Source organism: Mus musculus, chromosome 5 (genome assembly GCF_000001635.26).
Source record: "Mus musculus strain C57BL/6J chromosome 5, GRCm38.p6 C57BL/6J".
In the NCBI taxonomy this organism is placed as follows: Eukaryota; Metazoa; Chordata; class Mammalia; order Rodentia; family Muridae; genus Mus; species Mus musculus.
In genome coordinates, this window is record NC_000071.6 from 135,023,482 (window position 1) to 135,051,213 (window position 27,732).

The window sequence follows — 27,732 nt, forward strand, 5'->3', positions numbered from 1 at the left end:
GGGGCGGGGCGCGGGCTGGCGCTGCGCAGCCGCGGGGCGGCATCCGCGCATGCGGGACTTACTCGGTTGCAGCCGGCGCCTACTGCCACTCCCGGGAGCATGAAGGACCGAACCCAGGAGCTCCGCACGGTGAGTCCGATCCTCGTGCGCCGCTCACCCGGCGTCTTGTAATTCTCCACTTTGTTCCGGCATGCCACCGAGGCACCTACAAGGGGACGGAGGGAGCCTTGCAAAGCTGAGGGACCCTCGAACCCCCATGGGAGTCCCACCCCTCCGATCTACTTCTGGTCACGGACTCGAGCCCTTCAGCACCGGGACTGATGGCTAGAACCTGGGGTTTTGAGGAACTTTTCAGGGCGTTCCTGTTTGGGGCGATTTGGAGGGCTGTTAAGGGGTTTCGGTGGCGGGATGCAAAATCGTGACCGTTCTTCGCCCGCTTGTCACCGTCCTTGCACTGTCCCCTGGAGGCTGAACCTCTCGTTTCCTTCCCACCCCCCTGCCCAGAGTTCCCCTCCCAACCCCATCCTTGGGCGCGCTGCGGAAACGAGGCCGCCGGGTGGGGGTGGCCTCTGCGGGAGCCGTCTCTTGGGGCTCCCCATCACCTGTGGCTCCCATCACCTGTGGCTCCCGATCCACCCTGGTCGCTTTAGGGATACCCGGCTTGCTCTGGATTAAAGGACTCAACCATATCTACCCTTGGTCCACCTTTGGGCTTCCAGGCAACCCAGGCTGTCATTTCCCAGACCCTTCCCGGATTGCCAGGTCTAACTGCGACCTGGATCTATTTTCCTACCTGTGTGAGAGAGGCCTCTGGGGTGTGGCTCTTAGGGCGGGGTTTCGAGATGAGTAGAAGGCAGTAGAAAGGTTCTAAGTCAGAGCCCATGATCCTTCAATCATGAGACCCCACTTTTAACACAGGGGAGTGCCCTTCTCTGGCCTCAGACCCTAGAGGGACAGAAATTAAGCTCTCCCGTGAGAGGGTTAAATAAGGGCGCCACATCAGATTGTCATATCTGATTCCTCAGCAAACCCCACCCGTTGATTTCTGGGTGTCCCCCCAAGCTGGGTGGCGTCCTAGATCCCTCTCATCTTGTGCCCCACTTACAGCCCTTCATAGAAAGTTTTGTTTTGGGGCTTTTGACCTAATGGCTGTGATTTCTGCCTAGCTTCTCCATCTGTGCCTGGATCCCTCTACCATAATACCAGCCATATCTATGCTCTCCAGTCTAGCCTTCATCCTGTTCCTGACCTGCAAGCGACCCCCACATGCCTTCAGACCTGTATTATTCCTGGCTGGATGCCCAGTGCCTCATCTATTTCAAAGGAAACAGACAGCCTTTCAAGTCATATATAGTGTTTAAACACTTCCCCACCCGCCCCTTGTCGTTGCCCTCAAGTTTCCGGTGTTTTTATGTTTTACGGTTTTTTGTTTTTTTTTTTTTTTTATGTAAAATCCTTCTCTGTACCCCAGGGTGGCTTGGAACTATATAGTCTCATTGGGTCTTAAACTCAAAGCAATCCTCCTGCCTCGACTTCATGAGTGCTGAGATGACAGCACACACTATTGTGTCAGACTGGTGACAGATTGAATCAGATAGCATGTCCAGGTGATAGATGGCAGTGATGTGGTCACCCCAACGTGTGCCCCAACCCGTGTGACTGTCATGATTGTATGAGGAAACCACAAGCCACGAACACAGGCCTTTCCACGTGGTAGCAGCCTTTCGCTTATCAGCCTTCAGCCTCTCTGCTAAAGCTGAAACTGAGGCACAGCAAAAGTGGCCCACTTGTTTGTTGGAGGAGTGGTCAGTTGATCAGGGTCAGACAGCTTGGGTCGTAAAAAGCTTGAACCTAGAGCTATGGCCCCAACACTGTCCTGGGTAGCCCTGCATAGCGATGACAAACTTGACTTCAAACTAACGCTATATGCGTTCTACCCAACCCAGGCATCAAATCCACTAGAGACAGTCCTCTCAGCTATCTGGCCTTGACCGGGGTTGGGAAGGGAGTGGTCCTAGCTGTTCCAAGCATGGCTGGGGTGAAATAGTCTTGGGGGCTGCTGTCATTCTTAGAAATCCCTTGCTCTCCTGGAGTTCCAGTTTGTGAGATGCAAAGAGGACACTCGGAACTAGAAAGGTAGCTCGGCTTGTAGACATTTGCAGGGGAGTGGGGGAGAGGGGGCACCTGTCAACCATGTCAGCACTCTCCAAATGGAGGCTGAAGGACCCTCAGTTCACCATCGTCCTTAGCTTCACAGGGATTTTGATGCTATGTAGCGTGGGATCCATAAGAAATGACAAAGGGGGAAACTCAGCACCCAGCTTCTTGGGGCTCGAGGAGAGGTCCTCAGACTTCCTCAGACTTTCGACTGTGGCTGGAGTTCTCAGGAACCCCTGAAGCCCAGGAGTCAGGGTCACCAGGGATGGAGGCACCTGGTGCTGCTGCTGCAGGACGCACACAGGGCATCTGTGTGCCTGCTCCAGCTTTCCCTCCCGTTTCCTCCTCTGCCTCCTCCTCCTCCTCTTTCTCCCCCACCCAGCACCACCACATTTGGAAGGAAGGAGAAGAAGGGAGCTTATTTATAAAAGTCACACTTGGGGAAAGAGCTGGCGTGCTTCCTTGCCGCTGTGCTGTAGGCTGGGCCCGGCCCTCTTGCCATCTTCAGCCCCGCCTCTCCCAGATCTGCAGATTGCACTTTGAAATCGATCCTGAAGGGGCCAGCAGCCTCCCCCTAGCCTTGTAGATAGGCCCATGGAAGCTTAACCCCTCAGAGGCCAAGACTGGTCCAGGATCACACAACTGGGGAGAGAGTTAAGTATGGTATTCTCCTAACGTGGGATGTAAAGAGGCCTCATCCCCAAAACTCAAGGTCTCCCTCATTTCCTCCCTTCCCTTCATTTGTGAGAAAAGAGCTGATCTTAAACTTGTTATGTTACCAAGGTTGGCCTTGGTAACTCATGATCAGGCAGATTCCACCTCTCAAACACTAGAGTGGTGGTTATGTAGGTACCCGCCTACTGATTCTCTTTTCTTCCTTCCTTCCTTCCTTCCTTCCTTCCTTCCTTCCTTCCTTCCTTCCTTCCTTCCTCTCTCTCTCTCTCTCTCTCTCTCTCTCTCTCTCTCTCTTTCTTTTTCTTTTCTTCATTATTCTTTTTCTCCCCTTAACACAGATATACTAAGTATCCCCAGGCTGGCCTGGAATTCATTATGTAGCTGAGGGTAGCCTCAAACTACATGCAGTTCTTCTGCTTCTGAGTCCCAGTGCTGGGATTTCGGGCATGCACGGTTGCAAGCTCAGTTTACCTAGAGATTGGGGTGGAAGTCAGGTCCTTGCTGATCATACGACTCTACCAACTTGAACAACAGCCCCAGCCCCAGGCCTTCATTTTCTTCTGGAGAATTCTGTTCCCATGAAAACACAGAGTGTTCCCAGATCACTGGTCACTTCTGGGTGGGGCTAGCATGACCCAGGGATCTACTACAGGCAGTAGAGGATAGGTATTGCAGGGGCAGTCAGAGCAAGCCAGCCTGAAAGTAAGAGATACATGTGTGGCCCTCTGAAGGCAGAGACCGGGTGTGATCCCAGAGGAGGGGCCCGTGATGGGAATTTAGACCTTCCCCCAAATGAACGATTTCAGCATCAGACCTGCAGTGTCTCCTGATACGTATCTGCCATGCTAGCTACTCAGGATGCTGGATTGGGAACATCTCAAATTCAAGGTCAGTCTGAACTACATTGGGAGTTCAAGATCAGCCTCAGCAACTTAATGAGAGCCTGTCTCGAATAAAAATGTAAAGGAGAAGCTAAGAGAACCTGCTTTAGGCGGGTGGTGGTGACGCACGCCTTTAATCCCAGAACTCGGGAGGCAGAGACAGGTGGCTATGAGCTTGAGGCCAGCCTGGTCTACAGAGTGAGTTCCAGGATAGCCAGATCTACACAGAGAAACCCTGTCTCTTTTATCTCCTGGGTACCAGGCACACACGTGGTACATATATGTGAGCAAAATATACACTTAAATTTTAAAAAAACTCTTTAAAAAAAGTTAAAAATATAAGACCTGGGGATGTAGCTCAAGCCTAGAATCCCCCAGGGAGGGGCTGGGGGCTTGGCTCAGTGGTAGAGCCCCTGCCTAGAATCCCCCATTGAGGGGCTGGGGGCGTGGCTCAGTGGTAGAGCACCTGCCTAGAATCCCCCAGGTAGGGGCTGGGGGCGTGGCTCAGTGGTAGAGCCCCTGCCTAGAATCCCCCAGGGAGGGGCTGGGGGCGTGGCTCAGTGGTAGAGCCCTTGCCTAGAATCCCCCAGTGAGGGGCTGGGGGCATGGCTCAGTTGTAGAGCCCCTGCCTAGAATCCCCCAGTGAGGGGCTGGGGGCGTGGCTCAGTGGTAGAGCACCTACCTAGCATATGTGAGGTCCTGGGTTCAACCCTAGTATCAAAAATTCTTTTTAAAAAGCACACCGGGAGGGGATAGATATCAGGACCCCTCACACCTGGTACCCATGTTTCATGAGATATAGGACGGGCAGAATTTTCTGGAAGAGGAAGCCCAGGGTTTCCTTTTTCCTTGTCCACCACTAGTCTCCAGCTCCTCTACGTACCATCTCTGTCTTATGCTTAGTTGTGCTTAGTCTGTCTTCTCTCATTCATAAGATGGAACTGACACTAGCTAGACTTAGTGGCGTAGGCCTGTAATCCCGGAACTCGGTGGATGGAGACAAACGGATAAGGAGGTCAAGGCCGTCCTTGGCTGCATAGCAGTTAAAGCCAACCTGGGCTACGTGATACCATGTCAGAAAGAAAGAAAGAAAGAAAGAAAGAAAGAAAGAAAGAAAGAAAGAAAGAAAGAAAGAAAGAAAGAAAGAAAGAAAGAAAGAAAGAAAGAAAGAAAGAAAGAAAGAAAGAAAGAAAGGAAAAAAGAAAAATGAAAAAAGAAGAAAGGAAGGAAGGAAGAGAGAGAGAGAGAAGCAGAGATTGGAATGGAGCTCCCCTTACTAGAGGAGACCGCAGACTTAATGTATGGTTTCCTTACTCCTCTCCAGCTCCCTGGGAGCAGGTTCAGAGGACACCCTGCCTGAGCAGGTGTGTATCTGGGGTGACTTACAGGACCATCTCCTCCAGTGGCTCACAACTCTTAGACCCTTTAACACAGCCCCTCAGGTTGTGGTGACCCCCCCAACCAGAAAATTATTTACGTCTCGACTTCATAACTGTCATCTTGCTACTGTAATGAACCGTAGTGTAATGATGGTTCTGACTTGTGACCCCCGTGGAAAGGTCATCCAGCACCCCTGGGTCACGACCCACAGGTTGAGAACCACTGGTCTCGTCAAACTGCTGGTTTTAACACAAACATACGGTTGAAAGAGGACCAGGGGGTTATTTAAGGGTCCACATCCCTGCACAACCCCTTTCTGGGGTCTGTGAAGGACACTGAGCCTTGGGCAGGGACCTTAAGTTGGAAGTGGAGTTGCAAGAGTCACCAAGCCCCGGGGTGGAGACGGGATGCGAGGCTGGACATGGGAGCTTGCTTTTCTGGGGACCCAGCCTGCCTCTCTCTGCATATCCCTGTCTGGAGCTTGGGCCTCTCTACACTAGCGATACTGACTTTGATTAGTCACTAAAAAGAGGAAGAGAAAAATAAAATAGCCCTGTAGGTAGACAGCAGAGCTGGCTGGGCTCAACAGATGAATCAACCCTGCTGGCTGGCCTGCTGCCATCCCCCAGCCTCTGCGCCTCCCAGAGCAATCACACTGGCTTCCTGGAGAAAAAGTGTCCTAGAATACAGGAGTCTCTGCCAGGAAGACCACGGAGACTGTCCTCAGCACCGCGAGGGACAGCTTCCGGTCCCCTGTCCTCAGTGGTGAGGTCCCGTCTTCCTCAGTATCTTTGCTGGGAAAGGCAGTTACTCCTAAGCCCTGCAAATTCCTGGAGTTCAGAGGGTCAGAGGCAACTCGGGCGGACTCCGGCGGGTGGTGGGGGTGGGGTGGTTCTCTCCTTCCACCTTTGTGTGGGTCCCAGGGATCAAACTCAGGTTTCCAGGCTTGTGTGGAAAGGGCTTTCCCGCGCCGAGCCATCCCACTGGCCAAGGCCCGCCTCTTAACGGGAGGTGGAGGCTGTTCTTATCTGTACATTTACTTGTTTTGTATTTGTTTGGAAGGGGCACACAAGAACCACAGTGTGCCCATGGGAGTCAGAGGCCACCGTCCAGGAGTCCATTCTTTCTATTCACTATGTGGGTTGAACTTAGGTCATTATGCTTTGTGGCAAGCCGCTGAGATGTCTCATTGGTCCAGGGAGGATGTGTGGGGGTTTTCTTTTTGCATTGATGGTTTACTTGTTGTTCTTGAGCAAGATTTTGCTTTAACTCTGACTAGCCTTAAACATACATTGATCTTTCTGCCTCTGACTCCTGTATGCTGGAATTAGTTACCACGACCTCAGTGGACATTGTCATGTTTGTTTGCAGTGCTGGAGATCAGTCTCGGGGCATTATACATTCTAGGCAGGGGCTCTACCACTGAGCCACGCTCCCAGCCCCTCACTGGGGGATTCTAGGCAGGGGCTCTACCACTGAGCCACGCCCTCAGCCCCTCACTGGGGGGTTCTAGGCAGGGGCTCTACCACTGAGCCACGCCCCCAGCCCTTCCCTGGGGGATTCTAGGCAGGGGCTCTACCGCTGAGCCACGCCCCCAGCCCCCTCACTGGATTCTAGACAGGGGCTCTACCACTGAGCCACACCCCCAGCCCCCTCACTGGAGGATTTTTAGGATATGTGGATAAATGCACGTGTGTGCAGGTGCCCCAGGATTCCAGAAGAGGGCGTTGGATCCCCTGAGGTGGAGTTACAGGCCCTGTGAATTGCCCAATGTGGATGCTGAGAACTGAACCTGAGTCTGAACTTCACCTCCAGTTAAGAGGCTGGCCTTGGCCAGTGGGCTGGCTCAGCTGACCAATGTTGAATTCTTAACTGCTGAGTGGTCTCTCCAGCCGCCTGGGAAAAAAAGATTTTTAACTCTTCTCCTAAATGGTTCTGGGTATGAATCCGGGTCAAAAAACCAAACCAAACCAAACCAAATCAAACCAAACCAACAACCAGGGAATAAACAATAAAACCTGCCAGGGGACGCTGGTGAGATGGCTCAGTGGGTAAGAGCACCTGACTGTTCTTCCGAAGGTCCGGAGTTCAAATCCCAGCAACCACATGGTGGCTCACAACCATCTGTAACGAGATCTGACTCCCTCTTCTGGAGTGTCTGAAGACAGCTACAATGTACTTACATATAATAAATAAATAAATCTTTAAAAAAAATAAATAAACAAATCCTGCCAGGAAGAATCAAACTGTTAGGATATGTGAAAGAGAGGGAAAACCGAGGGCTTTGTGTCATGCAGGTGGCACATTTGAGAGGTGGAGGCAAGAGGAGTTCTATGGTAGCCTGGGCTACATAGCCCAACCCTGCCTCATAGAACAAAGAACGAAGGGAGGAAGGAAGAAAGGAAGGAAGGAAGGAAGTAGGTAAAGATGTTCCCATGTTTCTGGTTTGGAGTTCCTGAGCACTGAAGGGTTTCAAGTTTGTGGAGAGGGCTCTGGCCAGATTGGCAGCAAGGCATCTGTACTGTATGACTTCTGCGAGTGTCTGTCCATAAGATGTTTGCGCCTTGATCTGCACTTACCTCATGGGTCCAGCTGCTGCCTCCATGCCAAAGTTCACCACGTCCTTGCCGTTATCCCGCCCTTCTCCATAGCGTCCACTACCGCCAAATGGGTCCTTAATCACCCAGCAGATATCTGACTGCTCACTGGGGCTTGTCGGTTTGTTTGTGACAAGGTCTCATGTAGCCCAGGCTGGCCTTGAGCTTGCTATGTAGCCGAGGATGACCCTGAACTGATCCTCCTGCTTCTGCCATCCCACGTGCTAAGATCACGGACATGCACCACCACATTCGGTTTATTAGGTGCTCGGGATCAAACCAGGGGCTTCATTCATGGTAGGCAGGCAGTCTGCCAACTGCGCCACCTTCCTGGTGCCTGGGTAACCACTGTGTGTTCATGTAGCATGCCAATCCTGGTCAAGACTCCAGGAAGAAGGCATGCCAGGATAGCCAGCTGAGCCAGGTGACCTGATTTTGTTTTGGTCAAGTGTGTGTCTGGGAGGAACATCGTGGCCCATATCTGTAATCCTACTACTAGGGAAACAGAGGCAGGGAGATGGGGGTTGGAGACTAGCCCTGTGAATAGAGACCCTGACTCAAGAAAACCCGGAGAGAGGGGCTGGTGAGATGGCTTCAGTGGGTAAGAGCACCCGACTGCTCTTCTGAAGGTCCGGAGTTCAAATCCCAGCAACCACATGGTGGCTCACAACCATCTGTAACAAGATCTGCCCTCTTCTGGAGTGTCTGAAGACAGCTACAGTGTACTTACATATAATAAATAAATAAATCTTTAAAAAAAAAAAAAAAAAAAAAAAAAAAAGAAAACCCGGAGAGGGAACCAAAGGAAACAGGGGAGATCCTTCCTGTGCCCTTACTCTAACCTTCAGGACCGGGCAGAGGAGGGTTTGGGGTTTCCATGGAAAGAAGTATTAAATGATTATAAATTTTAAACTGTTTCAGTTTTGCTGGGCGTGGTGGCATACGCCTTTAATTCCAGCACTCGGGAGGCAGAGGCAGGTGGATTTCTGAGTTCGAGGCCAGCTTGGTCTATAGAGTGAGTTCCAGGACAGCCAGGGCTATACAGAGAAACCCTGTCTCGAAAAAAACAAACAAAACAAAACAAAAAACTAACAAACAAACAAACAAAAACCTAAACTGTTTCAGTTTTCTCTCTTCTGTATTCTCTCTCTCTCTCTCTCTCTCTCTCTCTCTCTCTCTCTCTCTCTCCCTCCCTCCCTCCCTCCCTTCCTTCCTCTGTCTCTTGTGTCGGGGTGTGCTTGCTATGGCTTATGTGTTGAAGTCAGAGAACGATTTTGTATCGTTAGCTCTGTCCGTCCACCTTTCTGTGGGCTCTAGGGATCCAGCGTGGGTCATCAGACCTTGCAGCAGGTGTGTTTGCCTGCTTAGCCACCTCACTAGCTCCCGCCTTGTTTTTAAGCCAGGGTCTCTCTTATTTCTTCAGCTTGACCGCTTATGTGTGTTTGTAGGTTTCCAGTGGGTTCTTCTGGCCCCGCTTCCATCCCCCCACCCCCACCCGGTAAGCACACCGAGATCTCAAATAATAGGCACTGCATCCAGATTTTTTTTTTAAAATGTGGATTCTAGGAATTGAACCCAGGTCATTGAACTCAGGTCATCGGGGATGTAAGGCAAGCTCTTTGACCTGCTGAGCAATCTTGCCAGCCTGCACTGATCATGTGATCTCTGGCTATATTAATAGAGTTGGACCATCCATCCTGGTCAGCTTTGGTTTGTTTTTGTTTTTGTTTTGTTTTTAATTTTTTTAATTAGGTATTTTCTTCATTTACATTTCAAATGCTATCCCAAAAGTCCCCCAGGCCCTCCCCCCATTTTTTGTTTTGTTTTGTTTTGTTTTTGAAAAAGGGTTTCTCTGTGTAGCCCTGGCTGTCCTGGAACTCACTCTGTAGACTTCGAACTCAGAGAACCACCTGCCTCTGCCTTCTGAATGCTGGCATATAGGCGTGGGCCACCACCAGTGCCCAGTTTGGTCAGCGTTTTTTTGACACTACTCAGACTTCAGCAGATTCCTTTTGTGTACTGTGCGCGACAGAGGACAGAGAGAGGCAGGACAGAACAAGTCTGGGGCCTCTGTAGAAGAAAAGGAACGTACACTCCCGGTGAGGAGCGAACACTGGCAAGATGGTTAGATCTCTGATACAGCCACCCTAGGGGGGAGACGTGAAAACGTTCTTGATAGCAGAGAGCCAAGCCACAGGGAGGAAAAGAGAGCCAAACAGTGTTTGTTGCCTTCTAGACACGAGCAGAGCCGTCTGGGTAAGGTGGTGATGGAGCGCTCTGTCATAGGCACACAGGCAGAGGCAATGGAATTCTCCTCAGCTCCCTGAGGGCATAAAGTATGGCTGTGGCTCCCAAGGACATGAATAGTGTATGGGAAACCGGAGGCTTGAGGGAGGTCTCCCTAATAGAGGCAGCATCTGAGGGAAGGGATGGAAGCACGGGGCAAGCAGAGAGTGGCTTGCAGGGGCAGGAAGATGCTCATAGGGACTGTGCAGTCTCTGGATTGAGGAGAGAAGGAAACAGAAAGGTCTGAGTGAGAAGCCCTGAAGGAGCGAGGCAGTGATGGCTGACGTGACAGCGTTTCTCTGTTGTGGTCCTGGCTGCTCTGGAAGTTGCTCTGTAGACCAACTCATAGAGTTCCATCTGCCTCTGCCTCCCAAACGCTGGGATTAAAGGCACGGGCCACTACTGTCCAGCTTTAATTATCAACCTGACACAACCTGGGAAGAGACTTGATCTTCAGTTTGTCTGGATTGGCTTGGCCCATGGGCAAGGCTGGTTGGGGCTGTGTGATGTTTATGTGGGAAAACTCAGCCCACTGTGGGTGGCACCATTCCTTAGATCCCGAACTGAATAAGGGTGGATGGTTGTGAGACACCATGTGGATACTATGTATCGAACTCAGGTCCTCTGCAAAAGCAACAGGTGCTTTTAACCACCGAGCCATCTCTCTAGACCTTCTCTTTGCTCTTTACTGGATGTGATGTGACTGAGTCTCTTGAGCTCCTGCCGCTATGACTTTTGTAACCTGGAATTGTGAACTAAAATAAACCCTCTCTCCGCTGAGGTGCCTGTTCTCAGGACGTTCATCACAGTAGCTTGAGAGGAGATTAAGACCGTGGAAGAGGGACTTGGGAAAGATAATTCCTATGGGCTTTGAGAGCCATGACAGGTTTTTACCACAGTGGGGAGGTCTGACCCACACCTTCTGATTGGCTTTGGGGACACTCTGAATGACGCCTTCAGAGTCTCCCCTGAATGGTCCCTTCCCAGCTCTGCCCTTGTGGATGAGGTCTGGCCATGTCCCCACCGGTCTTCAGTCTAGTCCAGCCCTCGGGAGGCGATGGGAACGGTTAGACAGATTCTAGAGAGGAGAAGTGCCTGTGTGAGGAATGGCAACCCAAGGCTCCAAGAGTGGAGCAGGGGGCTCAGCAAGGCTGGCCCATGGCTTCTGAAGTGTTAGGGACAGAACCCAGGGCTTCATGCACTCTAGGCCCTCTACCAACTGAGCTCTTTTTTTTTAGTGCATTTTTTTTATTATTTTTAATTTTTTTTTAAGTATATACTTATGCCTTTGAGCGGGTATGTGCACTTGAGTGCAATGCCTGCAGAGTCCAGCAGGGGGCACCAGATCCCCTGAAGGTGGAATTACAGTGGTTGTGAGCTGCCTCTTGTGGGTGCTGGGAACCAAAACTCTGATCCTTTATAAAAGCAAATGAGCTCTTAACTGATGAGCCAGCTCTCTGGGGCCATTTTAGCCTTTTGATACAGCATCTCATGTAGCCCAAGCTAGTCCCGAACTCCCCCTTATCCTCTCACTTCAGCCTCTGGAGTACTGTTGTGATTACAGGAAGGCGCTAGCCTGCCCAGCTTTGGACATTCCCAGAGGAGAGAACTGGAAACTGGGTATGGTGGTAAAATGGCTATAATTCTAAGGACCTAGGAGATGGAGGCAGAAGGATCAGGAGTTTAAAACCATCCTCAGTTTCACATTGAGTTGGTGACTATCTTGGATTAAATGAGACCCTGTCTCAACAAATGAAAATAAAGGATCAGGCAAGATGGCTCAGTGAGTAAAGGGGCTTGCTGCCAAACCCAGTGATCTGAGTCCAATCCCCAGGACCCACATGGTGGAAGGAGAGAGCCAACTCCTACAGTTTGATCTCTGACCTAGGTCAGGAGCGTTACCTACCTATACATGGTGTATGCATGCCTTCCTGCATACACCACAATTACATGTAATGTTTTTAAAATTAAAAATGTTAAGTAACTAAGAAAAAAAATCAAAGTCAATAGAACTTTCTCGTTCCACCTTTCTTAGCACCCCAGTCCTTTTCCGGGTCCCCTGAGCTTGCAGGAGGTTGAATGGCAGGAGCCCCAGTTCCACTGCTAAGGACCTGGCTGGCTGGCTGGTGACAGGGAACAGAGCTCTTGCAGGCTGTGCCATGCCTCAGTTTCCCTACAAAGTGCCCTGTGTGACTCAACCCCGGTCCAGGAATGGCCTCTAAGTGTGACAATACTTCCTTGTCTGTAGGATGGGGGAGGGATGGCCACCTGCTGGAGACCACAGGCTCCCGGGGAGAAGGAGCACAGTGGGGGTTTATTTTAGCTGCCCGGGGGAGGAGGTGTGATCTGGAGATGGGAGGGGCCCCTCAGAGCTGCCTCCAGAAAAGCTTCCAGCCGCTCTCTCTTGTATTCAGCCATTCTGCTGGTCTTGCTTTGACTACGAAACGGGGACGCCTGTGTCTTGCTCTGAGTCCTCTGCCCCTACAGTCAGTTATCACTATCCCCACATCACGGAAGAACATCAGTCCTGTAGCATGGTACGTCCCTGAGCCAGGCTTTCATTGAGAGAGCAGGCAGTACCCTCTGTGAGCCCTGAGCTTCCGTCCCGTAGGTGACAGTTCTTGCTCTAGGGTCACGCTGGTGTACCTTGGCTGTGGGAAGGACATTGGACTGAGCTCATGACCCTGGCTGACTCCAGCTCTGTTGGATAGGAAGACCATGGCCAGGGCTGGGGAGATTACTCAACAGTTAAAATGCTTGCTGCAGAAGCAAGAGAACCCGAGGTCAGATCCCCGGAACCCATGCCGCGTGAGTGTGGCAGCCCGCCTGTAAATCCAGCCACAGAAGGAAGAGAGACAGGGCATCCTTCGAGCAAGCTGGCTAGCAAGACTAGCCTCATCCAATCAGCAAGCTCTGGGTTTGATTGAAAGATCCTGTCTCAATAAATGAGGTGGATGAGCGACGGAGAACGTCAGCTTCAGGCCTTCGCCTGCATGTGCACCCACACGTGTACAAATATGCGTACACATATGGGCAGCATGCACACATATACATGTGCACACACACACACATATGAAAAAGGAAAAGGAAGTAACTGTGGCCAGAAGGCAGACGCCTAGTCTAATTATTCCCTAGCTGGTGATTGGTGGTTTTTGTATGGCTGCTTTGGGGACATTGGGACCAACAGGTCTTGGAGACACTGAGCTCCATTTTAATTGAGAAGCAGGCATGGTGGCACACGCCCACAGTGCCAGCACTCAAGAGGCTGAGGTAAGGTTAGGAGTTTAACCGTAGCCCAGGCTACAAAGTGAGCCACTGTCTAAAAACAGAACAAAACAAAGACCATTGATCACAGGTCAATGAGTCCTGGCTTGCAGGGAGTCCGTGAGGCAGAATTTGGAGACCCCAGTGGGGCTCAAGGCTCAGTTAACTCAGACAGCAACCTATTGGCTGGCTTCAGTTTTAGGGACCACTGACCAAGTCTCATAACTACTGGTAGGGGACATGGCATGTTGTGGCTTGTGGGGCGCAGGTTGTCTGTCTCTGGGACTCCCAAGAAGAAGACAAATGTCCAAAGAGCCTCACTGAGCTACGTGTGAAGATGGCTCATAGTTTGGGCTCTCGGGAGGCCCACGAATATTCTCTCACATGTGCTCAACCCTGTCCAGGCCAAGGACAGCGATGACGACGACGATGTCACTGTCACTGTGGACCGAGACCGCTTCATGGATGAATTCTTTGAACAGGTGGGAACGAGGCTCCTCAATGTCCCCTCTTGTACCTACCATTCCTCACTCATGAGCCAGTGTAGGACTCTCATGCACCCAACCCCTGCTCACCATCATCCCCCTCATACAACCCCCCCGGGGTGGGGGTGCTCCAGTGTGAGCCAGTTTGAGGGTGAATAGGCCAATGCTTTACAGAGTCTATGCTTGGCGCTGTCCAGGAGCTGTTCCCAACCCCCAGTGCTGGCCCATCTTTCTTCTGATTTCCTAACCTCTCTGACCTGGGTCTGCAGGTGGAAGAGATCCGGGGCTTTATTGACAAGATTGCCGAAAACGTGGAGGAGGTGAAGCGGAAACACAGCGCCATCCTGGCCTCCCCGAACCCCGATGAGAGTAAGCGAGAAGACGGGCCCCCTGAGCTCCAGTTACCCTGCACTGGGGTGTGATGGGCAGAGGGGTGTTAGATCTACATGTGTAGAAGACAGGGTTCCTTGCACTGGGCTGGAGTTAAGTCAGCGCCCACTGTCACCAGTAGACATTGACCTGCTGTGAAGACTGGCTATGGCCAGGGATGGCGGGACATACCTGTGATCCCAGCAGGCAGTGGTTGAAGGATTCTCCTCCCCCCAAGCCACCCCAAAAAAGGTTCAGGGACTTCCTCAGCTTCAAAGAGAGTTCTAGGCCAGCCCCACCCTCCCCAGCTTACTGGCTTTCCCCTAAGGGCACAGGAAAGGCAGGAAGCTCTCCTGGGATGCTGGGAAGGAGGGCCCATGAATAGTTGGGAAGGTGGGTGGTGGGTGGGTGGATGGATGGTTGGACCGATGGAGGGAGAAAGAAAGTCGCCTGATGAATTGGAGGCTGCCCAGCCTAACCCCACCCTTCTGGGATCTCCAGGGAGCAGATGGCAACTCTGAGGTAGAGCTCTGACCAAGCAGGCAGAGAGCTTCCTGTGAGCTCTGGCACCCTGCCCCATGGTAGCCCAGAGCCCTGCATTCCCACGGCTCCAGGAAGTCAGTCACCTGTCTCCCTTCACATGGGCATCCTGTGTGTGTCTTAGGTCCCACTCAGTCCTTCAGTCCTACACAGGGCCCCTTGACCTGACCTCAACACTCCTGTTGAGATACTCTGTGTGTGTGTCAGTAGATGTGAGTGTTTGGGTATATGTGCCCATAGGTGGGCTTCCAGGACCACAGTAAACTGTCAAGTGTCCTCTTGGCCCACCGTGCCCTGTATTTTGCTTGGTTTTGTCTTTTGAGATACTGTCTCAACTGGGCGGGCGATGGTGGCACACGCCTTTAATCCCAGAGCTCCCAGGGAGGCAGAGGCAGGCGGATCTCTGTGTGTTCAAGGTCAGCCTGGTCTACAGAACTGGAGAGCCAGGGCTACACAGAAAAACACTGTCCCAAAAAAACCCAGAGGGGGGGAGGGGGAGGGGGAGAGAGAGAGAGAGACTGACTGACTCATCATACAGACCAAGCTGGCCTCTCTTTGTTCTTTTATTATTATTTTTAGATTTATTTTATGTGCACAGCATGTATGCAGGTGTACCACTTGTGTGCTAGGTATCCAGGGAGGTCAGAAGAGGGCATTATGTCTCCTGGAACTAAATGGAACTACCATGTGGGTGTCGGGAACCGAACCTGGGTCCTCGTAACCACTGAGCCATCTGTGCAGCCCCTCCCCCCTTTAAAAGTTACATCTATTTATTGTATTTGTCTGTGGTGCTGGGGTGGAGGTTGTGCCATGTGCACATTCAGAGGCCGACTTGAACTTTCAGGACTTGGTCTTCTCCATCCACAGCGTGGGCCCCAGGTACTGATTCAGTCTCTCGCCTTGGCGGCAAGCTCCTTTACCTACTGATCCAGCTCCCAGGGCCGGTCTTGAACTCACTAAATTGCTAAGGATGCCCTGAGGCTCCTGCATCCGCTTCATCTGTGCTGGGATCACAGACCACCACACCGGTGCTTTGTTCAGACAATGACTGCCATGTTGATATGCATCAGGTTGCCAGGGCCCAGCCAAGACCCTCTGCCCTGGAGGGTTTCCACTGCTTGGCTCACGGAGGCACTGACTGGCAAGTCCTCTGTCTCAGACCTAGGCTAGCCAGCAACTCATACCTGCCTGCCCTCCATGTTTTTTGAAGCTTGCTTCATTCCATGTCTGCTGGGAGGTCCCAACTCCCTGTGGCTCACATATGACAAGAGAAGGAAGGGGGACCTTGTGTCTCCCTAATCCAGAGTTAAGGCTCCCTCTGGCCCTTTGGTTTAATGTGTTTGAACCAAGAGCTGTGATGGCAGCTGTATTTTAGGAGCCTCTAGGAAGACAGAATGCAGTGTTTGGGACCTAAGGAGACATCTAGGAGGGGGAAGAGAGAGGGGGACCACCCAGGAGCATGGAAAGGGAGTCCGGTCACCTCACTCCATCCCTTTTCCTAAAGGTGTGTCCACAATGGCAAGGATGACGTGTGTGTCTCTGTCTGTGGTTATCTAGGTCACTGTGTGTCCCTGTGTGGGCTGCGTGATATGGTAATTTTGTGGTTAGAAGAGAGCAATGAGCTTCAGATGCAGCTCAATGGATCGAGAGCCTGGCTGCCGTGCACAATGTCCTGGCTTCAGTCTCCAGCAGCACATAAGCCGGGCATTGGTGGCACATGACCGTAGCCATTCTAGCATTTGGGGAGGTAGAGGCAAAGAGATTAGGAGTTCCGGGTCATCTTTGGCTACACGGGAAGTTCAGGATAGTGTGGGCTACATGAGATTATATCTGAAGGAAAGGGGGGCTGACAAGGGGACCCTTAAGCTGCTGGACATACACACCGTACCGGAACGGCTCAGCTTCATTTCTCAGCATTCCTGTGTGGCCTACAGAGTGGGTGTGGTACCTAGGAACTGAGCAGAGGTGCCAGGCTGAGATGCAGCCACTCACCAGGGGGAGAGGGCGTCCCATCGGGGCTGTGGGGCAGGGCAGAGCTAAGGGGGAATGTGGAAATTGGCAGCAGGTCGGGGGCTTTCCTAGATCAATGCTGCTCTCCCTCCTCGGGGGCTGCCATCCGGCTGGGCTATTTTAGGTCTGAGCAAAAAAGGCTGAGACTGCAAGAGCAGCTGGTGACCAAGTTTCCTTTTGTTCATGGGAGGAAGGCTCCCTCCGCCTCAGCTCTGCAGAGCCCCTGCCCTGTCTCACTCACATTCCACTGAGTAGGTGGCTCTTGATCCTCATACACTACCACCACTGTCACCTCTAAGCCTTGTCCTCAGGGTGTTAGGAAAGGTGGTTGCCTGGGACCTGCTCCCAGTTTCTCCTGAAGACAGGCTGGTCCTGGTGGCTTCCTGGAAGAGCTACAAGCTGAACACCCTGAGGCCTCAGCCAGCCTGAGGTCACAGCTGTGGCTAGGACAAGGGCCACTGTTTTCCCTTACCTCTGTTCACCTCTCCTGACCCCCAGTGACCTGTCACCTCCATGGCTACAATCCTCCCCCCACCCCGGGGTATTATTTCTTTGAAACTGCTGTTCTGTTACTACTCCCGCACCCCCAAAACCAGGGTGCCCCCTGCCTCAGCCACTCAGGGCAGCTAACCACCTAGGAAGGGCAGCTTTGTGAAGAGGAGTCCAAGGTCAGCTGTGGCTTTCACTGGGAGGCAAGGTGAACCACTGTGCTTCAGCCTGGTGGGTGTCTCTGCTTGCCCGCCTGAGCCATCCGGTAAAGCCAGGTGAACCGAGCTCATCCCACTCCCCGGCACACGGCACCCGTTAAGTAAACAGTCCTCAGCGAGGGCCGACCAGCCTTAAATTTAGCCCCATCTGTTATCTACAGGGGAAGGGAGAGGCAGCGGAGGAGGAGGGAGGCTTCTTGGAAGGCAGTGGGAGAGAGGGTGAGACTGTAGCTGCCGGTGGCCTTGGCCTAGAATTGCAGCTGTAGACCAAGACATCGCCTAGGGGAGGAGGGAGATCACAAGGCTGGGATTTGCCCAGAGCCCTCCATCCCATTCCTAGTGCTAGAAGCTGGCACCATGTCTTCTCCTATCCCCCTCCCACCCCCCCACCCCCCACCTCATAGAGACAAAGGAGGAACTGGAGGAGCTCATGTCGGACATTAAGAAGACAGCGAACAAAGTTCGCTCCAAGCTAAAGAGTAAGTCGCCCTGGTGGCTGGGGACCTGGGGATGTGGCTCAATTGGTACAGCGCTTGCCTAGCCTACGTGAGGTCCTGAATTCAGTTCAAAATGGAGGTATAAGGATCAGGACAGCCGAGGCGACATAGCTTGAGGACAGCCTGGGTTATATGAGAATTGTATAGAAATAATAAACTAAAAAATATTTTTTAAAATTAAAAATGTCCACCCGAAGAGTATCCATGCATAGACCATAGCTTGTCTCTGTTCACAGACATGCATGCATGTCCAGTGGCCAGGGCTGCTTAGGGGACATGTTCTACAGCGGGGGTAGACACCTGGTCCTCCCCACCTTCCTGCACAAAAGTGGCCTGAGCTGCCAGACCCTGCACAGCACCCATTTGGGTGCACAGGGTTGGGTGTGTGCTCACACGGAAGTGTACACAGCTGTACACACCTCCCAGCTGGAAGGACTGCTGTTGGTCCTGCGTCCATTATTGATTACAGTTTGCCTTCCATGTGACCCCCCATCCCTTGTGGTTGGGGAGGGGAGCCGAATCCTTGACTTATGGGTGGGGTCGATGCATGGAGGCAGGGAACTGCTCAGCGGCCTCCTTTCCTCACTCCTCCCCACCCCAGGCATTGAGCAGAGCATCGAGCAGGAGGAAGGTCTGAACCGCTCATCAGCCGACCTGAGGATCCGGAAGACGCAGGTGCAGCCATGGCGAGGGTGGGCGGGCACCTGAGTCTCTGGGTTTTCCGTAGAGCCCACTACCTAACCTACCGGTACCCTTGTCTCCCCGCCCCCGACTGCCAGCACTCCACGCTGTCCCGAAAGTTTGTGGAGGTCATGTCCGAGTACAACGCCACTCAGTCAGACTACCGAGAACGCTGCAAAGGGCGCATCCAGAGGCAGCTGGAGATCAGTGAGCTGGGGCAGGGTCCGGGCTGGAAGGGAGGGCCTGGGGTTGTGGTTTGAGCCAGGAGATGGTGGTAGGTGTGGCCTGTGGCTAGGGGTGTGACTTGGGTTGGAGGGGTGGTGCCATGAAGAGTCTAGGTATGGGGGTTTGGGCTAGATAGAGTGGGGTTGGGTAGGACCTCGTGGTGTGCTTATGGCCTGGTGGGCGCGGGGGTGAGGCCATTGATGAAGCCTGTGGCTGGAAATGGGGGGGGGGGGATCAATAACGGCATGGGGGCGGAGCTTATAGCTAGAGGTGTGGTTGAGGGTGGTGCTTTGATCAGAAACTAGACCCTATTGAGCTCGCAGGAGAGGGCGTAGCTTAGTGTGATCCCACCCACAGCCGGCCGGACCACGACCAGTGAGGAATTGGAAGACATGCTGGAGAGTGGGAACCCTGCCATCTTTGCCTCTGGGGTGAGTGTGAACCCCTCCCCATTTACCAGGACTCATTAACCACATCCCTCCGCACTACAGCACAGTGTGTGGGTCAAACCCAGGAGCAGGGCTGTGTTTGGATACTGCAGCGAAACGAGGCTGATTTTAGAGAAAGCCTGAATCGAAAGTGAAGGGAGGCCTTCACACAGGTGAAATACACACAGGTGAAGTGGTGGTGCATGCCTTTAATCCCAGCACTTGGGAGGCAGAGGCAGGTGGATCTCTGAGTTCGAGGCCAGCCTGGTCTACAGAGTGAGTTCCAGGACAGCCAGGGCTACACAGAGAAACCCTGTCTCGAAAAAAAAAAAAAAAAAAAAAAAGAAAGAAAATGAAGGGAGGGGACCAGATTGAGGGTCATATAAATGCCAGTGACAGGGGTGAAATTTCAAGAGTTGTGTCAGGTTAAGATTAGATAAAGGAGCTTGCTGCCAGGCCAAAGACCTGAGTTGGACTCAAATGGTGGAAGAGAGAACTGCAAGTTGTCTATACTCACACCACACACACATAGCACATGCACCCTGCACCCGTACACACCACATGCATATACACACATGCACACACACCATATGCACACACTCATACACACACACACACACACACACACACACATATATACACACACACACACACACACATATATATATATACATATATATACACACACACACACACACACACACACACACATAGACACACAGAAATACACACAGGGAAAACACAATGCACATAAAATAGAAATAAATAAATCTTTTTTGTTTTGTTTTTTGTTTTGTTAGTAGCCACCACGCCCGGCTACTTATTTTGCTTTTTAAGATTTATTTAGGGCTGGTGAGATGGCTCAGTGGGTAAGAGCACCCGACTGCTCTTCTGAAGGTCCAGAGTTCAAATCCCAGCAACCACATGGTGGCTCACAACCATCCGTAACAAGATCTGACTCCCTCTTCTGGTGTGTCTGAAGACAGCTACAGTGTACTTATAATAATAAATAAATCTTTGAAAAAAAAAAGATTTATTTATTTTGCCAGGCGGTGGTGAAGCACGCCTTTAATCCCAGCACTCAGGAGGCAGAGGCAGGCGGATTTCTGAGTTCCAGGCCAGCCTGGTCTACAAAGTGAGTTCCAGGACAGCCAGGGCTACACAGAGAAACCCTGTCTCGAAAAAACCAAAAAAAACAAAAACAAAAAGCAAAAAGCAAAATAAGTAAATAAATGTAAATAGAAACACCCCCCCCCAAAAAAAAAAAACCCAAAAAAACAAAAACCAAAAAAAAAAAACCAGGGCTGGAGAGATGGAGATGGCTCAGTGGTTAAGTTCAATGCCCAGCAACCACATGGTGGCTCACAACCATATATAATGAGATCTAATGCCTTCTTCTGGTATGTCTGAAAACAGCTGTAGTGTACTCATAAAATAAATAAAATCTTTTAGAAAGAAAGAAAGAAACAAAGGAACAAAGAACGAAAACCCCCAAAACAAAACTGGGCTGTAGCGTGATTGTTAACGTTCTTGCCTGCTACTGTGAAACCTGAGACTCAATCCTCTTCTCTTTCTAAAACCCAGCAAGGTTGCAAGCCTATAGTTTCAGCACTAAAGAGGTAGAGGCAGGAGGATCAGGAGTTGAAGCTTATTTTTGGCTCTATCGCTTGTTCCAGGCCAGCCTGGGATACATGAGATCCCTGTCTCAAAACAACCCAATAAAGGCCACCAGGGTGGCTCCGCAGGTAAAAGCACTTTGCTGCCAAACCCAAGTATCTGGGTTCGATGCTCAGGACCCCCATCGTGAAAGGAGAAAATTGACTCCTGTCTGGCTTCCATACATACATATACTGTTGGACATGTTTGCATGAGCACACACACATACACAATAAATAATGAAAGCAATAATTTTTTTGCAACAGGGTCTCACTGTGTAGCCGTTGGTTGTCCTGGAACTCTTTGTGTGAGCCTGGGTGGTTTGGAACTCATAGAGATTGGCCTGCTTATGCCTCTCAAGGGTTGGGATTAGAGGTGTGCCCCACTATGCCTGCCATAACAAAACAGTCACTTGGTGAGCACTCACTGTGTGGGGGAGTGTCATCGGCTCCTTATTTCAGGCAGGAATTGAGTCACACAGAGACTAATTAGCAATGGTGCCAAACAGGAGGTTGGAAAGGCTGTGGCTGCTGCTTCTGGGATATCTCTACTCAGCTGCCTCCCTCCCGGGCCCCTCTTCCAGTCTCATTTCTGTTGCTGTGAGGGGAAAAAAAAAGCCCCAACAAAAAGCAACTCAGGGGAGGGGGGTCATGTTTAGCTGACAGGACTGAAGCAGCAAGTCACATCGCAATCAAAGCGGAGAGAGAATGAATCTTTGCATGCCCGGTGCCCAGGATCTTCTATGTAGGGAATGGTGCTGCCCACAGTGGGCCGGGTCTTCTCATATCAGTTAACATTGATAATTAAGAGAGTCCTTCAGAGGCATGTCCCTAGCTAAGCTGATTTAGACAGTCCTCATTGAGATGAGACTCTCTTCCCAGGTGAGTCTAGATTAGGTCAACTTGACAAAAGTATCAAGCCTGGAGATGACTGTGGTTGAGAGTCCTTGCTGCCTTTCTGGAAGACATGAGTGTGGTTCCCAGCATCCATGTCTGACAGCTCATAACCACCTGTAACTCCAGCTCCAGGGGGCTCCGACACCCTCTTCTGGCCTTCTCAAACACCACACTCGTGTATATACCCAGTACAGAAGGTTGTAAGCTACCATGTGGCTGCTGGATTTTAAACTCAGGCCCTCTGGAAGAGCAGTCAGTGCTCTTAACCTCTGAGCCATCTCTCCAGCCCCCTACATATAGAGTTAAAAACAAATAATGATAGCCTCCCTCCCAGTCCAGCCCTTCTCCTCAGCACCAGGGTCCCTCCGCTCTACCCTCTAGATCATCATGGACTCCAGCATCTCGAAGCAGGCCCTCAGTGAGATCGAGACCAGACACAGTGAGATCATCAAGCTGGAGACCAGCATCCGGGAGCTGCACGACATGTTCATGGACATGGCCATGCTGGTGGAGAGCCAGGTGAGTCCCCTCGTCACCGGCATCCGGCGGCTCTGGCCCCCAGCCAGCAGCATCCAGGGCCACACTAACCCCTTCCCTTTCCACCCAACACGCTGCGTGCCCGGGAGGGACAGAGTATCTTCAGGTAACCATAGACTGTTGTAAGGGCCTCGAGGGATCCTACTGCATGGCTCTGCTTGTTCCCCTAGGCCCTGCATGGCCCCACCCCTCACCCCAGCCCTGTCCTGGCTTCAAGAACTATAGCAGAGGCCACTGTAAACTGGCTGCTTTGCTAGGAGCAGAACACATAGCAATGAACTGGGCAGCTGAGCGGTGCTTACGGCAGTAAATGGCTATTGGGTGGGAAAGGGTGGCACAGACTCTAATAGTACAGGTGGCTTAGTCCCTAGTGCTGGGAGCTCAGGAGAGTCCTAGGTAGGCATGTTCAGCAAATGGCCTAAAAGTTGAGATTGTGTGTGGATGTGTGTGTGTATGCTTGTGTGTGTGCACGCACTTTGTATTTTGAGACAGGGTCTCTTATTGAATCTGGAGTTTACCAAGTCAGTTATGCTGGCTGGCCAGCGAACCCCAGGTCCTCCTGTTTCCAGCTCCCAGAAGTCAGGTTACAGGCACATGCCACTATGCCTGACTTCTTAGCTGGGTGCTGAGGATCAAAAGCGAGGTGTCTGTTAACTGAGCTGTCCCAGCCCCATTTCCTGACTCGACTGCAAGTTTATTTTCTTTCTGTTTTTATTTATTTATTTATTTAAATTTGAGACCATATCTTGCTATATAGACCAAGTTGGCCTTGAACTCACAGAGATACGATTGCTGGGATGAAAGGTTGTGCCTATGGCATAACATATATGTCTCCTCAAGGCTTCCTGTGCCCCAGCAGACACATGTATGGGGAACAGACCAGCTGGGATGGGCTCCCAGGAGCAGTGAGGGTGACGCCCAGCTGAGGGACCAGCAGTCCCAAGAGCTCAGGGAGTGGTCAGGGCAACCCAAAGTTGGAGACAGACGAGGTGGTAACCGGTAGTGCTGGATATATGAGTGAGACTGTTCACTTACCTCTTTGGCTCTTATCGGCTGTGTTTTGTTCTGGAGACAGACCTCATATATGCCATGCCAGCCTCAAACTTATGTAGCTTATGATGACCTTGAACTTCGTTGTTTTATTATAATTAATTTATTTCATTTTTTGCTGTTGTTTTGGTTTTTGAGTGTTTTTTTTTTTTTTTAAATGTATGAGTGCTCTGTCTGCATGTACACACACCTGCATGCCAGGAGAGGTATCAAATTCCTTTGTAAATGGTTGTGAGCCACCATCTGGTGCTGCGATTGAACTCCCAGATCCCTAGAAGAACACCCAGTGCTCTTAACTGCTGAGCCATCTCACCAGCCCAACCTTGAACTTTAAAAAAATTATATATATATTTATTATTTGAATGTGTATGGGTGTTTTGTCTGTATACGTGTCTGTGCACTAAGTGCCTGGTACTCACGGAGCACCAGAAGAGGATGTCTGACACCCTGGGACTGCTGTTATACATTGTTGTGATCTGCCTTGTGGGTGCTGGGAATTGAACCAATGTCCTGCAAAAGTCACTAGCATCCATAACCATCCAAGCCATCTCTCCAGTCTAACACTGGACTTCTTTATTTAAAAAAAATTATTTTTATATCCGTGTGTCTGTGTGTTTGTCTGCCTTTTTATATCTGTGTCTGTGTCCATTTGCGCTTGCAGGGAAAAGCTCCCTCTTTCTCTTATAGGGGGCCAAGGGTTGAACTCTGGCTTGGTGGCAATCAGCTTTTATCCCCTAAGGCATCTCACCTGCTGGACCTTGCCTCTCGTTCCCACATGATGGGCTCACAGGCCTATATGCCTGTATTCAGTGGACACAGTGCTGGAGATCAAACGTGGGCCCTCCCGCATCCTAGACAACCACAGCAGCAACTGAGTCACCTCTCCACTCCCGCCCCTTGCTTTTGTTTGAGACAGGGTCTTCCTCTCTAGCCTTGGCTGGCCTCAAACCTATGGCGCTCCTCATCCCTGAGTGCCAGGATTACAGGGGTGAGCCACTATGTTTGGTTTTGTTGACGTGGATTTTATTGCTGACTTTTTCGTTTTGGTTTGGCTTTGTTCCTTTGCCTTTGTGAAATAACCTTGCTCATTAGCTCAGGCTAGACTTTGAACTCTGGATCCTGTCTGGGCTGCCTCAGTGCTAACATTTTAGCTGTCACCAGACCTGGCTTTGTTGAAGATTTGTTATTGTTTGTTTGTTGGTCAAGGTCATTTAGGGATATTGTGTGTTTTGTGATTTCTTTTACCTTTGTAAGAAAGCATTTTGAGGGCTGGTGAGATGGCTCAGTGAGTAAGAGCACCCGACTGCTCTTCCGAAGGTCCGGAGTTCAAATCCCAGCAACCACATGGTGGCTCACAACCATCTGTAACAATATCTGACTCCCTCTTCTGGAGTGTCTGAAGACAGCTACAGTGTACTTACATATAATAAATAAATATTTAAAAAAAAAAAAAAAAAAGAAAGAAAGCATTTTGCTCTGTAGCCCAGACTAGTCCTATCCTCCATATCTTCCTGCCTCAGTCTCCTGAGTGCTAGGCTCTCAGACCAGGCCTGGATAGACCAAGGATTCTAGGGCTGTGATAGCAGTGGGGAGGTCTGAGGAAACTGCTGTGTCCTCCTGAGAAACCCTGAGGAAAAGACATCAGACTTAGACTGAGACCCAACATGGCTGTAAGTCTGACGAGGCAGTGTTATGGTCAGATGAAGGACATGGGACCCAAAGAGGACTGTGGGAACTGGTCAGAGTTTCGATGTCTGAAGACAGCAGACATGAGCTTTCTGGAACTGTCTCCCTAAGGAAAGAGTAGAGGCTTGCTCATGCTCACCCGGTAAGCTTTGGCCAGGGAAAGCACAGCTTGTGGTGCACCCACTCACACCCTGCCACTGCCTGGCATTGTCCATTTCCTAGGGTCACAGCTGGCCACCCTCTGCATGGTCCTCAACCTTGTCTGAGACTGCATGGCCAATGCCACACCCCGGGATGGCTGCTGTTTGGGACCGGTGGGAGCTGCCCCTAGCTGTCTTGTCCTCAGGACGCCTGGCCTGGTGGCACAGGTGAGAGGCTGCATGCCCTCCTCCCACAGCTCCTCTCTCTCTTTCTGACTTCAGGAGACTTTCCTGAACCCCTACCCTGCACTCCCTCCTGGTCCTGAGGAGGGACGCCTGGACCTTGGGTACCCCCGGTCCTGCAGGGGGAGATGATTGACAGGATCGAGTACAATGTGGAGCACGCCGTGGACTACGTGGAGAGGGCCGTGTCAGACACCAAGAAGGCCGTCAAGTACCAGAGCAAGGCGCGCAGGGTCAGTGGCCAGCTCTGCTTAAGCCCATGCCCCAGAGAGCCCCCAGACCAGGGGATCCTCCTCCCCCACCTGCTCGGCCTGTTTTCACAAGCTCCAACCATAGCCTCCACTTCTTCATCAACAATCCGTTCTAGGCCATCCCCATTCCTAGTCCTGACCCTCCAGAACCCAGCCCCCATTTTACTGATTTTTGCTCGTTTTCTTTGTTTTGTTTTAATTTGTTCTATATTGAGGCTCACTATTGGGAATGGAACCTAGGACCTAGCAAATGCTAGACAAAAGCTCTACCCCAGCCACGCCCCCAGCCCCTCCCCAGGGGATTCTAGGCAGGGGCTCTACCACTGAGCCACGCCCCCAGCTCCTCCCTGGGGAATTCTAGGCAGGAGCTCTACCACTGAGCCACGCCCCCAGCCCCTCACTGGAGGATTCTAGGCAGGTTCTACCACTGAGCCACACCCCCAGCCCCTCCCTGGGGAATTCTAGGCAGGAGCTCTACCACTGAGCCACGCCCCCAGCCCCTCCCTGGGGCATTCTAGGCAGGGGTTCTACCACTGAGCCACGCCCCCAGCCCCTCCCTGGGGCATTCTAGGCAGGGGTTCTACCACTGAGCCACGCCCCCAGCCCCTCCCTGGGGGATTCTAGGCAGGGGCTCTACCCTCACTGTACCCACCCCCCCCCCCCCCCACCTGCTCTTCTGAGGCCTGCCTTTTGTGTCCCTGTAGAAGAAGATCATGATCATCATTTGCTGTGTGATTCTGGGCATCATCATCGCCTCCACCATCGGGGGCATCTTTGGATAGAAACCACCCCACCCACTGCTCCATTCTGGATGGGTCTCCCTGAGGAGGCCCCTGGCTGCTGCACCTAGCTGGGTTGCCCTCCCCACTCCTGCCTTCTGGCTGGGAGTCCTTTTCCCTCCCATCCCACACTGCTCCCTCTCTGCCATGAGGCTCCCGTCCCCACCACCCTGCCCCAAGCCGTGTCGTGTGCATGATCTTGTGACAGTGTGTGTCTGTACAGGAGGCAGAGTCGGGAGCAGGATTGGGAACAGCCAGAGTGGCTGGGTACAGGCCAGTGCGGGGCAAGACTCGGGCCCTGGCCAGGTCTGCCTTTCTTCAGCCTGGGGTCTACACTTCCCTGGGACTCAGGCTCCTTTCTGGACCCCAACCTTGCCCTCACTTGTCCCGTCCTCTGGCTTCTCCAGCTCTTCCCACCATGCCAAGGCACCTGGAAGGTGGGGACCAGCTGGTCACATGGTGCTGCTTTTCAGGTTAGGGGTGGGGATAGCTCAGCACTGAGTCTTTGTTAGCTGCCCCTTGCCCGGAGGCTCAGGGTGCCACGGCTGCGGGTGTTAGGAGCACCTAGTACCCTCTCTTTGGGCAAAGCCTGACAGTGTCTCTGGCCCTGGGAGTCATGTTCCTGGGCTGGGCCTGAGCCTAGTGACCCTTTACTAAGAAGCTTAGTGGTGTCATCTCCAGCCTTGCTTTGAGTTGGAGGGATGGAGCAGGCCATAGTCCTAACAGGCATGGTAAGTTGTGGCCAGAGTTGCATGTTGGGGACAGCAGTTCCCTGCGCCCTTTATGCTCTGAAAGCCAGGTGTCACTTTGGGCCTGTAGTCTCACCCTGCCCCGTCTCCCATTGATGTGCCACGTGGTATCAGGTGTACTGGATGCAGTATTCAGCAGCCAGCTGGGGAGGGGGCTCCCCACTTCCCCCCTTGCCATCTTGGGGCTTCTCAGAGTCAAAACTGTACCCCCTGCCCCAGGACCCCTTTCTCGCCCACAGGCAAGGAGTATGCATGCGAGTGCATGCAGCGGGAGCTGGGGCCGTGTCTGTGTGCCCCCTTTCCCTCAGCTTTGCTCCTGCCCAGTGACTGTGACCACTGTCCGTGCTGCCTTCTCACGGCCACCTCCCTTTACCCCTTCACCAAAGGTCTTGGTACAACCAGCTGCCCATTTTGTGAGATTTTTATGTAGAATAAACATTTGTATCTGTAGTGAGCCTCTGTTTGGAACATCTTTTCCACCTGCAGTATAGGAGACGTGGGATCAACCACGGAGGTGCTGATGGGGAAGAGGCTCAGAGATGAAGGATCCCTCCCTCCTCGAT

General features: G+C 51.9%; 1 protein-coding gene across 5 annotated transcripts; it reads left to right on the forward strand.

Annotated features, from left to right (window-relative positions):
* Nucleotides 1-27,619, forward strand: Stx1a (syntaxin 1A (brain)). Of its 5 annotated transcripts, none has more exons than NR_152855.1 (10): nt 1-129; nt 13,645-13,722; nt 13,995-14,094; nt 17,756-17,830; nt 18,450-18,523; nt 18,628-18,736; nt 19,112-19,185; nt 22,116-22,377; nt 25,430-25,623; nt 26,346-27,619. NR_152855.1 is itself a non-coding variant. In NM_016801.4 (10 exons), the coding sequence occupies exons 1-10, from the start codon at nt 100-102 to the stop codon at nt 26,421-26,423; spliced, it is 867 nt and encodes a 288-aa protein (NP_058081.2). In that variant the 5' UTR covers nt 1-99; the 3' UTR covers nt 26,424-27,619. The 5 variants fall into 5 exon arrangements, 3 of the variants coding, with proteins under 3 accessions (NP_058081.2, NP_001346108.1, XP_006504463.1); NR_133683.1 differs by having other exon boundaries at nt 22,116-22,253; NM_016801.4 differs by having other exon boundaries at nt 22,116-22,253; nt 25,513-25,623.
* Nucleotides 27,620-27,732: the final 113 nt, after the last annotated feature.